This window comes from Podarcis cretensis, assembly GCF_951804945.1.
Source record: "Podarcis cretensis genome assembly, chromosome: 7".
Classification (NCBI taxonomy): Eukaryota; Metazoa; Chordata; class Lepidosauria; order Squamata; family Lacertidae; genus Podarcis; species Podarcis cretensis.
The window spans coordinates 39,765,098-39,780,005 of NC_137176.1; the positions used below are offsets into that span (position 1 = coordinate 39,765,098).

At 38.0% G+C, this 14,908-nt stretch overlaps 1 protein-coding gene and 1 long non-coding RNA gene across 3 annotated transcripts in view; both read right to left on the reverse strand.

The window, feature by feature from the left end:
- The window catches only part of LOC307219674, a 586,866-nt gene that overhangs the window by 177,540 nt on the left and 394,418 nt on the right, over positions 1 to 14,908 (reverse strand). The window lies entirely within an intron of this gene.
- DOK6 (docking protein 6) overlaps positions 1 to 14,908 on the reverse strand; it is a 181,391-nt gene that overhangs the window by 46,518 nt on the left and 119,965 nt on the right. For both annotated transcript variants that reach the window (XR_013840470.1, XM_079982984.1), the window contains exons 5-6: positions 12,971 to 13,160; positions 2,538 to 2,676 (exon numbers count right to left, since the gene is read on the reverse strand). Coding sequence is in view for 1 of the 2 variants with exons in the window: in XM_079982984.1 (XP_079839110.1) it covers positions 2,538 to 2,676; positions 12,971 to 13,160 (329 nt within the window). In the remaining variant the exon portion in view is untranslated. The remainder of the gene's footprint in view (positions 1 to 2,537; positions 2,677 to 12,970; positions 13,161 to 14,908) is intronic.

Sequence of the window (14,908 nt, forward strand, 5' to 3'; positions counted from 1 at the left end):
AACTTGCCCTTTAGCCACTTATATGGAAATGGATTCTGACAGTGTGAATGCTTGCTGGAACAAACATCTTTCATTACAAGCCAGTCATGAAGTTAACTGAGGAGATACAAACATAAAAGTTGCAGTATGGGGTGACAGTGACAAATATTCACTCCCCATATAATCTATTCTTCTCTTACAACGGACTTCTTTTTGTTGTTGTTCTATTTAAACAGGACAATCCAATGCATGTCTTTTCAACCCCATTGAGTTCAATGTGCCTGATTCCCAGAGTATAGGATTGTAGTCTAAATATCCAGGGCTTCATATATTTTTTTTGGGGGGGGGGGGGAGAAATTGAGCATGTTCGGAGAGCATTATTGAGCATGTTCAGAGAGCATTAACTCTGGTCAGCTTCAAATCTTCAAAGAGAAGGAGAAAGGGCTTCAAGGCAGGCCTATGTTTCCTGAAAATATAATCATCTTAGCCCAGTGCTTTCCCTAGTGGCTCCTTCAGTTTTTATCACATCAAGAGGAAGCCTTAGGTCAGAAATAGGGAACACAGAACAAGTGTGTTCCATGCAGCTTTCTACTGTAGCACAAAAGACACTTTTGTGTTGCCTGCAACCCTCACTAAGGATCTCAGCCTCCATTTAAAATAAATTAATCTGCAGTTCATGTAATTGGGATAGGAACCCTAAAGACAAGACACTAGAACATCAGATGAGCTAACAAACCAAAGAATAGATTGCCTGCACTCTCAATTGCTTGACTCAACTGTCTTTTAAATAAATAAATAAAAATTATTCACCAAATTACACAATAAGTGACATCTGAAGATAAAGATAAGATAAATATAGGAAATAAAAAAACCCATATACTGTTGATAAATAAATACTGAGTACAATTGGGCCACAACTGTGGCCCTGGTTCAAAGGTAAAACAAATGAATTGCATTCTGCCATTATAACCCAAAATCCTAGGGGGAGGAAGGTTTATCTTTAATGTCAGATTGTTTAGAATTCCATTTACTTATAAACCACCTCCATGCATTTCTAAACTTGCTAGCCTTTCTTTACATAGATGTAACATGTAATTTTATTCATAATACTGAGATTCCATACTTTTAAAAAGAACATTATTTCAGTCCTGGTGCATCCTAGGTTTTCCCACAATTAATGTGAATATCCTTACGAATATGAACAAGACAAGTTACTAATGTTAAGTTTGAGTTTGCCCTCCTATAAAAGGTGGGGGGTAGATATGGACAAACGCTGAAGATGCAAATGCTAACTTGAACCACATGACTCACAGTAAGTTTCTAGAGTGTCCTTTCAGAGCATATTTTCCAACATTGTGGAATTCAGAAATATATTAAAGCTCAGCTGAAAGCGGGCAAGTATAGATCTTGAAAGGTGCTGGGCAAAACATTTTACTTGAAACAGAACTCTTCTGGTGAGAAGAGTTAAATATTGTAAGTAAGTGAACTTGAAATCAGTGTTTGATATATATTATTCTTCTATCATGGTCCTTTTAAATAATATCCTAAAATGAAAAAGGAAAACTAAAATAAATCAAATGTATTGAGAATATTGGTTGTCCCCTAAACAGGCTCTTCCTTTGAACATCTTGTTGCCTAAAAATTAATGCACTCAGTTCAAGTTAGTAGGAAGGAAAAAGCCTGTGTGAGTCAACCATAGAAACATTGCATGTTCTCAATTTGCTGCAAGGCTGCCTGTTGCACAAAAGAAAGTGGCCTAAGCAAAGGACAAAGTGATTTAGAATGCTATGATGGAAATTCTTCATAACTTCAAAGTTTTCCCCATAATAATATGCTCTCAAAATGTGGTTTTTAAAAAAATGAATAAAAACCAGAGTTTGTTCATGTGTATATTAACAGTCAAATATTTATGTTGCTAAACAAGGTAAGTTAAAAAGGGGGGGGGGGTGGAGATATTTTGTGGCACCTAAGCAAATGTAGTCTTCTGACCACTGTACGAATGACATTTATTAACCTTTACGGTGCCTTTATAATAAGCTTCATTGGTTTTGCTTCCTTAAAGGCAGGCCTGATCTACCAAACAGAAGAGCATATACTGGAATTCTTGAGAGCAAATATTGTTCATGGAATAACATCACTGGCCATGCTCCAGAAAAGAGCACATCTTGTTCCTTTAAAAAAAGGTCATACCACAATCCAACTACTATTTAAACTTGGGAAGCTTCAAAAGCAGCTTGCAATGTGGCATGGTTAATGTTTGGCATTAGGGTAAAGAGGATGTATAAAGGCATACACACATGGACACCACATTCAGAAAAATAACACCTTGATGGGTGTTCCATCTATCTATCAGGGCTAACTCCATGTATTAAATATAGACTCTGAGGGAACATATGGCCTAAAATAACTAATGTCATAATCCATTTTTCATTATCATGTTAATGTATCCATGGGTATTAAGTTTCTTAAAGAAGTCTGATTTTGTTTTTATTAATTTCACAATTACTCCCTTCCTAATGCAGCAAATGCCTTTTGCAATATTGGAGTGAGATCCTTACCCGTGCTTTTTGTTCCATCTCCATCATCAATCTTTCATGTTGTTCAGCTATTGCCAGCGTTGCAGAATGGACTTTCTGATAGATCATCTCGCCTTCCCTTGTCTGAAAGGTGAACAGCCCTTCTCCTGTGTCGCACATCCTAGAAAAAGTTCTAAATTAATTAATTTATTTTATAACACCTTGATAAAATAAACATGCATAGTTGGGTTCTTCTGGTATTCATATTGCTAATGAATTATTATGGCAATGGGTGCACAGTATTATTCTGTCAACAGATCAATGGATTTCTAATGACATAGGCAAAATTTAGTCTTGACATTAAAGCTGCTTTGAGAACCTTAAATCCATGCATTTAACTTGTGCACATTTGGCTTTACATGTGTGGCAAAAATAAAGATAAAAAATTAAAAGGGGCAGAAAAATAAAGTCTGTGGTCTTTATGTCACCCTCAAAGAGACAACACCCTGTGGTCTTTCCTTTTTGGTGGCAACCTTGCTGATGGTGCACCTGCTGCCCAAGGCAGCATTCCTATTATGTTCCTGGCCAAGGAAGATGATACAGTTAGGCAGGGGCTGATGATAACCCTACAAAGAGGACCCTACAAGGAGTTAGCAGAGTCACCGTAAAAGGCCACAGAGTATGGGCAAACATATGTCAGAGTTCATCTCTTTATTTGTCTGGGTTGATGTCTGTTCTCGCTCTCCCACTGATGGTCTGATGCTGGAACTAGTTCTTTAAGGTTCAGGCATTCACCATTTTATGTCCTGGCCAACAAAACTGATGCTATCAGCTACAGACTGCTGTAAAACTGTTGAGTCAGGTGGGCAGTTCAGGATAACAGTTTCAAACATCAGAATTATCTGTCTAACTTGTGCCTGGAAGAAGGAGATCAAGTTCCACTTCCAGCCTACCTTCCTTGCTTTTCATATTGAATTTCAGCTTCTCCCATGGGCAAAGACCAGATCATTCACCCCACTCGGTTTCAGAGTGATCAGCTTCCTATATTACCATATCTATAGAACAGGGATGGCACATGTGCCAGGTTGTTGGCCCTTGTATATATTTTTTAAAAATGCAATTGGCCCATTCACTTGAGTCAAGAAAGGAAGGAAGGAAGGAAGGAAGGAAGGAAGGAAGGAAGGAAGGAAGGGGTAGCTGCCACAGTGACTGTGAAGTGCATTTGAAGATTGCTGCCTGTAAGTGAGACTGTGTTTGGACAATCATACCTCATCTTAGTCAACCCATATATGCATGAGACATTTGCCTATGTACACTGCCTGTCCCTTCCTCTGTTCATGCTAACCATGATTAAACTGAAAAAACTCTAATTACTCATAGTTTGGGTAAGATTTATGTTGCCACAAAAACTCAGGTTAGCATAGATTTAGCAGAGGGAAGCTTTGTGGCCCCAGTCCATTTGCCTGCATATTCTCCATTGGCATGTGAAAGAATTTTCCAAGTCCCATTATGTCATCGAGCACCCAAAATAAAAAAAGTTCCAGTTGGAATTTTCCCACTTACACTGTTGTGGAAATACAATTATACCAGTGCTATACAGCTACAATGATAGGAAAAAAGCCAGGAGCTATACAAGGAAAATAATTTTCAAAAAAAACACCCCAAACAGCAAAGAGCACTGAGGCTGTGCTGGTAGGGTGAGATAGTCAATAAAGAAAAGGTTAAAGCACATAAAAGTTCACAATAAAAGCTTGCAAAGGTTAACAAGTAAAGATGAGAGTGAAGCCAACCAAAGTTGAGCAGGAAATGCAATTAATCAAAGCAGCATATCTTGACAGCAGACAAGCCCTATAGGTGAAAAAAAGGTCATAGAAAAAGTAGAGAAGACCTGTAAATCAGTGATGACACAGAACAAAGATTAACAACAGGAAGAACATGGAGTAAGTAAAGGGCAATGAAGAGAACACACAGATCTAAGTAGTTCAGTGTCTGGTCTGCTCTAAAAGGTGTGATATAGTCATTCTCAGCTGTCTCCAATCCATTAAACTCAAGAAGTACTTGACAAGGTCCAAAAGTTCTACTGCTTCACAGAAGGGTTCTGTCCATGTGATAGACATTTGAAATTTCCAAGAAAGATTAAAAACATGTATCTTGGATTCAGGAGTCAACTCACTAGTAAATATTGGTCCTGCTTTTGTGACTCGATGTGTTGCTCATAATCATTAGTTTGTGGACTTCAGTATATGAATTCCTCTTGCTTTGAAGTGCATCGGGCTGAAGTTGACAGAGGCAATATTTAAAGAGGTGGGAGGACCATTGGAAGCTGGTTTCACAGCTATTCTATTTGTTCAAAACTATGATTCTTAGGGTTTATGGAACTAACAATATAAACTCCTTTTTAGGTGATGAAGAGTCAGGGAAAACTCAGAAAAGTTCAACTGTACTTGTCCGGAGCAACCCTTCCTAATCTTGAATACTCCTGGTTATATATGTTGTGGGCTGATCAATTCTGTTACTCAATAGGAAGGTTCTTCTGTCTTGCTTACTTTCTGTTGTTAGTGTTCCAGAAAAATATAATGTTGTTCTCAGGGATAAAATCCAATTTCTACAGTCTTTCTTTGTAAGTTCATAGTAACAGTAGACCAACCCCCCACTCCAAACACAAGCATGGCTTGGGTGTTTTTCACAAAGCTGAGCAGTGACACAAACGCCTTCCATCCTGAATGAGGAATGTTCAAAGGGGCACTTCACAACAACAACCTGCTGGTACAAATGGATCAGCTGGTGCACTTTACAGGATATTATACATAAAGCAATGTGGAAAAAGAGTTTTCCTTTTCACCGGGGTAAGGCATTCCATGCCTGGTAGTTTCATCTTCACATCACTCCTCCTCTATCCATGCAAAACAGAAATTTTAAAATATACTTATTATTTAAACTAACATTTTATGACCCCATGTTTTAATAATGGTTTTATCTACTGTTGTTATTTTAATAGTTATGGGCTTATTCTATAGATTTATTTTGAAGGGTTAGCTACAAAACCTAAAGTTATACTAAGAAAGTTTTCATGAGACAGATGTTAGCCAATTTGAACTGACATTTCCCAATCTGGTTTTTAGAGGGCAGATGCTAACCTTTAAACCCCCCTTTGGATAAACTAAAAACTATGCCAACTTGGCAGGTTTCTTGAATCCCTCTCAGAAATATCAACTGAAGATGGAAAAGAAACCAACTACAGTAAGGAGAGGATGTGAAGTATGTAATACAATATTAAGATGCGGACATAGGAGCTAATCTTTGTATGGGTATATTTACAACTCTGCAGTGAGTATTGTGCTATTTGTACTATTCCCCCAATAGGAATAGTATTGACTGTGGTGGTAGATACCCAATACTATTCCCCCAATAGGAATAGTATTGACTGTGGTGGTAGATACAGCATGCTTATGAACAAATTAAGTATTCAGAGAGCCCACCAACTTCAAAACATGAAGTTTACCTTAAAAACTTAACACCTTTGCAATAAAACATGAACATAGACTGAGGAGTGCTTCCCCCCCAACCATCAGGTATTCATTAAGAAACCGTATTAAACTTATCTATATTACATGCTGCACTGAATAATAATATAAACACACAAACAAAAGCAGGCTGGTGAAGCTAATTATCTATACAGTTTTAATGATGCACCCATATTTTCCAGAGATGGAAGCAGTGGAGCAAACTAACATGTTGTCAGATAATTAATCCTCGAGAATTATAAAACCCAGTGCAATGGAATGAACTATACATATTATTTAGCACACCTTGCCTGGCTTTAGTGCTTCTGTTTAACAAAGGCAAAATAACAGTACACACGCACAAATTCAGGAGTCATAATGGCATATTCCAAAATCTGAGCTTCTTTCCTATGCTAGAGCAATCATTTATTAAGCTTATATTAGTCTTAAAATATTGTATTATTTGGACAAGAAAAAAATGTTATCCTTGTTACCTTCTTATCCTTCTCACCACAAATATGACAATTACATTCCTTCAAAAATGAAGAGAATCTCATGATAAGAAATAAAATACTTATCTACCTCCAATGTTACAACTTCAAATAGGAAATAAAACCATCCTAGGATGGTTAAGAACCATAGCAATGTTTTTATTATGTTTTTAGATTTCCCATAAGCTGCCCAGAGTGGCTGGGGAAACCCAGCCAGATGGGTAGGGTATTATTAAAATTATTATTCATACATATGATAACACCAGGCAAACAGTTCCATGTCTACCACACTGAGGGTACCTCAAAAGTTCAACATGTAAGGAAGCAAGAAACAGGGATTTCACCTACTCCAGATATCAATCCAGAACAAGTGATGAGTTTTGTTTCTTGGGTGAATTTGTTTTATTTCATTTCATAAAATTTATACACTGCTTGTTTGTAAAAAAAACAAACAAACCCTCAAAGCAGTTTACAAAAAAGATAAAACAATAGAATTATCAAGAAAAAATTATAATACAAAAAGTTAAAATACCAAACAGGTTAAAATTCAGATCAACTTTCTAAGCATCACCTTTCTAAGCATCTAGGCAGGCTTGTTTAAACAATAATGTCTTTAGCAGGCACTGAAAAGATTAGAGTGAAGGCGCCTGCTTGATATCATTCGGCAGGGACTTCCAAAGTGTTGCCACACTAAAGGATCAGGTTCTTACAAATGCAGAACGTGTATTATGTGGAACCTGTAGCAGTGCCAATTCCACTGATCAAAGTGGTTGAGTGGGAACATGCGAGGTAAGGTGATTTCATAGGTAAAATAGTCCCAAGTTGTTAAGATACGAATAGCAACACACTGAACTTGAATTTATGCACAAAACAAAGCTCATATGACTCCATTTCCACACAGAAAGGGAAATGACAGTGAACATTAGTTTTATAATGGCCTCAGACCCATACAGCAAATTTGAGAGGGTCTAGACTGACACCACCTGTCAGGGAACTGCAGGCAGCGAGGGAGGAAAGAATTAGAGGATACAGGGAACGATCTCCACTGCTCAGTACTGAGTCCTCCTCAGAAGACAGAGAAGAGGATAGTGAGTCTGGGGAGGAAGGGGTGCTTCAGAGAGAGGGGGATCCACGTCACAGGGGAAAACGGAAGGGGCTGAGCCGTTGGCTCTGTTGGTCTCGAGGGAGAGGGGTCGCTTTGTTTATTCTGCATGTAATCTTGTCAGAAGGAAATAAAGAAAGGAATTTATGGCTGGCTGCCGGGAGTGTTTCTCTGCTAAGTGCAGCAACGCATGCAGCTGGCTAGCTGACACCACCCATTCATGCCAGACAGTGAATCCACTAAGCCAAAGTATCACATTTTTCCTGAGCTTTGGCATGTTCCTGTATCCTTTGGTAGTTATTTGGTCCTACCGACTGGCTTGTCCTTTCATCCTCACTCTCCTGCCCAGGCATAATTACTTGGCTTCAGCTCAATTATCACAAGTTGCAATCTGTTTGTGACCTGGTTGTAACCTGTGGCCCTACAGACCAGAGCATGGCTATATGCTAGGGCAGAATTTAGCTTAACTTGAACGCTAAATTTTCTCTGTAGGATTGTAGGACGAAATGTGGTAAATATGATAACACAGCAAGTTTAAAAGTGAACATACTGCATTAAATGTTTATGGTACTGAAATGACATCTTTAGTTCTTGGTCCACCTTGGGGAAAAAGTTGTGATTATCTTTTCCCATTACTTATATTTTTCATCTGTTTCAGTTTCTTTTTTGCTGGATTATATATGTTGTACTCCTTTCCACTCCTTTTTCTTTATAAGGCAAAAGAAACCAATTTATCTATTTTTATTTATTTTTAACATTTCTAACCTTCATCAGAACATGATAACAGAGAGGAGTACAACCACTTATCTAGATATGTCATTAGTCTTCTGCGGATGTGCTGCCTAGGGTAAATGGAAAAAGCAATCGTTTAAAAACTTCCCTATATATTATGCCAACTGTGCTATCAGATATCAGCAGCTGTCTGACTTTCAAGAGTGGCAATCTCAAGATACTGACTGCACACAGCAGAAGATGGATGCCCACGGAGAGTCAATCCTTTTATGTCATGCATAAACTTATCATTCAACCTGCCCTGCCTTTAGCCATGGCTCTAATTCCCAAAGCAGCTGATCACAGCAGGGCCGTAACAGTCTCACGACCCTGGTTTTGCAGTCTAGGCCTTTAAGTCCCTGAGGTCCAGTTAAGGATGTCAGCCAGCACTGTCTGCTCATTCCTCTAGTTTTTCCACCTAGCAGATGCCAAGCATATGGGGTATTCTGTAGGGGACAGAGGGAGAGAAATACTAGGACTTGTTAACTGAAGAACTATGCACAAATTATCCCATATGGATGTACATATAACATTACACATTTACCACCACCTGAAAGCAGTATCACTACCTCCAAACCAAGCTCTGAACCACTGAAATGAAATAATATCAAGCTTGCCTATCATGAAATGGAACAGAAAATGTTTGGGCATGCTTGTCATCAAAACAAGGTGTGTCAACATCATGACTGCAAATGTTGAACCAAAGCTCCATATTCAAGAGTTTACCTGACAAACATTCATAGCAATAATTGATACAGTGCTGTTAAATAAGACTTTGAAATTTTACTTCTTGCCATTTACTGTTTTTTAAAAACCATACAGTTAAATTATAGCAACTCCTGGTTCCAAAGCTTGATCCTCCCTGCATTTCTCTCTACAGTATTCCAATTTATTTTACATTGCAAGCGAAGTGTATGAGCAAACATTGTTTTCTATACCAAGGTGATTCAAGGAAATAACCTAAGCTAATATAGCAACAAATCACAATAAACAATCTCAATCGGATCTAGGAAACATTTGTTTTTAATATAGCAAAGAGACCTTGAATGTAAAGCAAATTACACTCAACAAACCTCAAAATAAAGATGTTATTTTGGTCTTTCTCTCCAAAGCCTAATGCTGAGCAAGACAGGCTCATTATTTCAATCCTCATTTATCCTGGATGTCAACAACCAACAGTTTCACAAAACCTACTACATTTATGTACATATAAGCAGGTCCCTTCTGAAGACTAAAAAAGTCCCCATGCTCACATATGTCTCCTCTGCCTCTTTTCACACATTGATTCTGGAGCTTAAGAAGGATTGTGTATTACTCCTGAATGTTATCCCTAGAGCTAATGTCACATTTTGCTTAAATGGTAAAACAGAAGGGTTACTCTAATCTTTGCTTATCTGTCTGTACTACTTAAAACTATTACTTTATACAATTTACCATAGTTGGCAATCCACAGCAAGAAACTTACAATAGCCACACACACACACACACCATAATCAGGGCCAAGCTAAATCTGACACTATAGAGTTTTCATCATTTGGGAGATTCCTTTTATCAGCACCATGGACAGCTATCAGACTGAAAGCTCATCACCAGCATCTGGTTACATACTCTGCATGGATGTATGCAAATGCCCACAGTTTATGTGGCAATGCCACTTGAAGCTGCTGCTAGTTTATAGAATGACAGAATTGTAGAGTTGGAAGGTACAATGCAGGAATCTCAAAAAGTCATCTCCATTCCTTTTTATAGGTTTGTTTTGAGCATGACACATATTAGATATTGCTAGAGATGGGTGATAAAGTCAATTCTTATTTATTTATTACTTCTATATGCCACCTTTTACTCAACGGAGCTCAAAGTTGTGTACATGGTTCTCTTTACCCCAATTAATCCTCAGCATAGCCCTGTGAGGTAGGTTAGGCTGAGAGAGAGTGACTGCCCCAAGGTCACCAACGAGTTCTGTTGACACCAGGAATGTTTGAAACAGCTGCTACCATGTGATAAATTCCAGAACAAAGCAATACATTCCTGAACAAGCAATTCCTGAGCAAAAGTGACAAATTGGAAAGATAAAAGTCTATGACAAATTGTTGTAAATTTTATTTATTTTTTATTTTTTTGAAAACTTAAGTAGGTATTCCTCAACTTGAGCATGATAACCCTTACTTATGCTACTGGTTGCTCTAATATTTTTGGCTCATGTTAACAGTCGAGTTTCTCAGATTCTATCATTCACAAAAGTTTTAGCTGAATCTTTATGAGCTAAAGCACACTGACTTCAGGCACACCAATTGCGATACGAAAAAGTTCATGGCTTGGGAACTGCAATTTATATTCTTGTGCCTATTCTTAGGTTTTTATCATCCTTCCCTTCCCTTCTTAGTAATGAAACCATTAGACACACTCAGTGGGAAGACCAAATAACAGAACTGATTCCTGCTCTTGAGCAGTTATGTTCTGAAAAAGCTCATTTTAGGCATTTAAAATATGGACTGAAGAGTCTGACCCTGACCTAAGCATGTTAATTATAATGTCTGTAGAGGGCCTACGTATGCAGATGCAAAAGGGTTTGCAGCTCCTTTGCAAAGAATACTCCACAGCTGGACACGTGGGTTGTCCACAGACATTCTAATTAATGCATCTGTGGTGACGGTCAAATCTGCCACCAACATGCTGCATTCCTCAAAAGTTTATTATAAATGTTTTAAATGCCTGAAAGGGGTTTTTACCATTTGGCATCACATCTTCTAGGCTCAAAACAAGCATGCGGCTCTTCTCTCTTCCCCTAAATATGGATAACTGACACACATTTGCTGCATTGTCAGCGTAGATAATGTGTGTTCAAAACCACAACTACAACATGTAGAATTTATGTCTGCTGCCAACTTAAGCATGCTTGCTTATTCATCAACCTGAAATGTCTTATGCTTCATCCCATTTTATTATGGCAAGTACAATACCCTTTGCTAAGTTGGAAAGCACACAGACTAATGGAGTTTTCTGTATTTACTGTATTTATGTGTCAGAACTCCCAGAGGGTAGCTGTGTTGCAGCAAAAACAACAAGCAGTCCTATTGCAACTTTATAACAAATTTATTATGGCAACCTCCTGCTTCTTCTTCCCCACACATTGCAACTACTAAGCACTCTTTTCACATTCCACCCTGTGATTAAACCACCATCACCTCATATTCTGCAGCTCTTTTCGCACCCCTACTTTCACTCTCATTCCTGTGCCTCCTACTTTCTCCTTTTTTTCACCTTCCTCTGCATGGTGGCGCTGTGGTCTAAACCACTGAGCCTTGGGCTTGCTGATCAAAAGGTCGGCAGTTCAAATCCCTGCGATGGGGTGAGCTCCCGTTGCTCGGTCCCAGCTCCTGCCAACCTAGCAGTTTGAAAGCACCCCCAAAAGTGCAAGTAGATTAATAGGTACCACTCCGGCAGGAAGGTAAGCAGCGTTTCCATGCGCTGCTCTGGTGTCAGTGTTCCATTGCACCAGAAGTAGCTTAGTCATGCTGGCCACATGACCTGGAAAAACTGTCTGCGGAGTGGACACACGCCGGCTCCCTCGGCCTGTAAAGTGAGATGAGCACCGCAACCCCAGAGTTGTTCGTGAGTGGATTTAACTGTCAGGGGTCCCTTTACCTTTACCTGCATTTTCACCTTCATTCCCCTTTTCCTCCTTCCTTTTCTCAACTCTCCCTTGGACACAGACATCTCCAATTTCCATGTCCCCTCCTCTCTCTTCCTCTGCAGTCCCCCTTTGCACACATACCCCATGATCATATATGCTACTGTATCTTTAAGATGAACAGAATCTTAATGGCAAGTTCAGGCTGTTTAGTTAGAGAAGGTGAAGTTCAGCTGACGGATGCTGTAAATATATGGGCATTTGCTTCCTAATGAAATATATGTTTTAAATAGAAACACGGAATCTGGAGCTTCATGGTGGAGATAACACATGGTACAAGGAGTGAAATACATTATGTGAGGGCACTATGGAATTTTCAGGGCTCTGGACCCCTTATCTCTCTTACAAGAGGCAGCAAGGAAAGGAAGAGGGAGATGTTTGAGAACAGTGAAAAGGAAAGGTCAATGATAGGGGGAGAAGTAGCTGTTTTAAACAATAACAGAAGTTTGAGTAAAGTGAGGGTAGGGATGGTGGAGGGATGGGCTTCCATGCCATGGCCACTGCAGTTGTGCAACCTGCCTTCAGTTTGATTCCCCTCCCTCTCCCTGATTTAATGCAAATCCAAGATTGTGAAGAGGCACTACAAATCCTCCACTAGGGCCTACATGATGACACGCTTCCATTTTTACTAGGTGCAAGACAAGCTTTCATGGACTAAATTCTGCTTCATCAAGTGCATGAAGTCTGGTGCTCAGTTGTCAGGTATGTATACTTGATGTGAAAAGTCAAAGAAAGTTTGGAACTTCTTTAGAACTTCTTTCATTAAAAGAAATAAAAAAAAAAATCAAATTCCAGACAGAAAAATAACAACTTCTCTTAAAAGTGTCCACTGATGCTTGATGTCCCACCATGGCAATAATAAAACATTATTCCATATGAGTCAATCTATTTACTATATTTCCATAATTGTCTCTTACCTTCCAGATTCAAAAGTGAACCATGTTGAGTCCCGCCCATATCTTCTCAGAGAACTGAGAGGCCACATCACCAGCTTCACCTTAGCATTGTGTATATCCCAGAGATAGATGTTTTCATGTGTAATCTGCATTGTACATTCTCCGTAGATATCTAAATTTGGTGTAGGCATTAGGTAAACATTGAAGCGCTCTGAAAAGGAGTGGAAAATCATGGTGAAAATAGTGAGCTAGCTTGCATTATGATGATAATTCCCTTTCAATCTAGTGACAAGCATGTAAATAATAAACCCATTTAAATACATCAATGCAACTCTCTCAGAAGACAGCTCATAGTACATCTGGAAGCACAGCTGAGACCTCTTTATCATTAGTAACAGATGCTCAATGGCATAATGTAACAGTTAAACAGTGTCTGTTGTCAGTGACCTTCATAAAATGATATCATTAGCTTCTTCTTATTGCATTAATAATTTCAATTAGCAAGCTATTTTGAAAGAGCTTTACTGTGATGGACCTTTTTATTCCAAAGGGAAAAAACCAAACAAAGCATCAACATATTTCATTAGAAAATCTGAAAACATGGACTAGATATAAAGATCTCTTAGTAAGAAAAACACCAAAATGGATTTCGCCAATGGAAGCACAGGCCCCCAAAAAGTTAAATATGGAAAACAAATGGTTGAGGTACTCAGATTTGTTGTTAGAGGATCAGGAAGGTTTTAATTTAAAACCATTTGAACAAATTAAAGATAAAGTGAATTGGTTGCAATATTATCAAATTAATAAATTATATAAGATGGGTAAGAGAAATGGTTTTGCAACAGAAAAAACCAAATTGGAAACGGAGTTGTTAGATACTAAAGTTAAGAATATGTCTAAAATGTATAATTTGTTGTTGGAGTGGCATACAAAGGATGAACAAGTTAAATCGGTTATGATTGATTGGGCAAGAGATGTGGGACATAATATAATGATGGAGGATTGGGAGAGGCTATGGAAGAAAGGCGTTAAGTTCACTGCATGTACAATGTTAAAGGAAAATATTATGAAGATGATGTATAGATGGTACTTGACCCCTGTAAAACTAGCAAAGATTTATCACAATAGTGATAGCCTTTGTTGGAAATGTAAAGAAAAAGAAGGTACTTTTTCCCATATGTGGTGGACTTGTCCCAAGGTGAAAGACTTCTGGGAGATGATTTATAATGAACTGAAAAAAATGTTGAAATATACATTTATTAAGAAACCAAAGGCCTTTCTTCTTGGAATAACAGGTTTGGAATTGCCCAAGAAAGATGTTAAATTATTTTTGTATGCCACAACGGCCGCCCAAATATTACTTGCTAAAAATTGGAAAACACAAGAACTACCAACAGTGGAAGATTGGCAAATGAAGATGATTAACTTTTCGGAGCTAGCTGACCTGACTGGAAGAATGTGCAACCAGAAAGAAGAGGAGTTTCAAGAGGACTGGAAGAAATTTAAGGACTATTTGAATAAATATCGTAATATAAAAAATTAGGAATTACGTGAAAGAAACAAATAGGCCTAGGATTAAACTAAGTTATAATTAAATAAATGGGATTTAGAATATTAAGAGAAGTGAGTAAGATGGACTATAATTGGAAATTGTTTTAGTTTAATAATGATATTGGAAAGCTGTTACTTTTAACTACAAGGAAACTCAGAAGAAGTTTGTTGTTATTGTTTATTTGTTTTTTGTTCCTTTTTCCCCCTTTCATTTGTTGATGTATTCTTCTTCTTTTCCTTTCTGTTTTTGTGTGTCATTCTGCTTTGTGGTTTTTGCTATAATTTTGGAAAATCTAATAATTATTTTTTTTTAAAAAAAAAAAATTGAAAACATGCAAGATGAAACTGCACAATGGAACTAATTTTTCTTTTTGGTCAGGTACCTGTATGCCTTCATTTAGATACCAA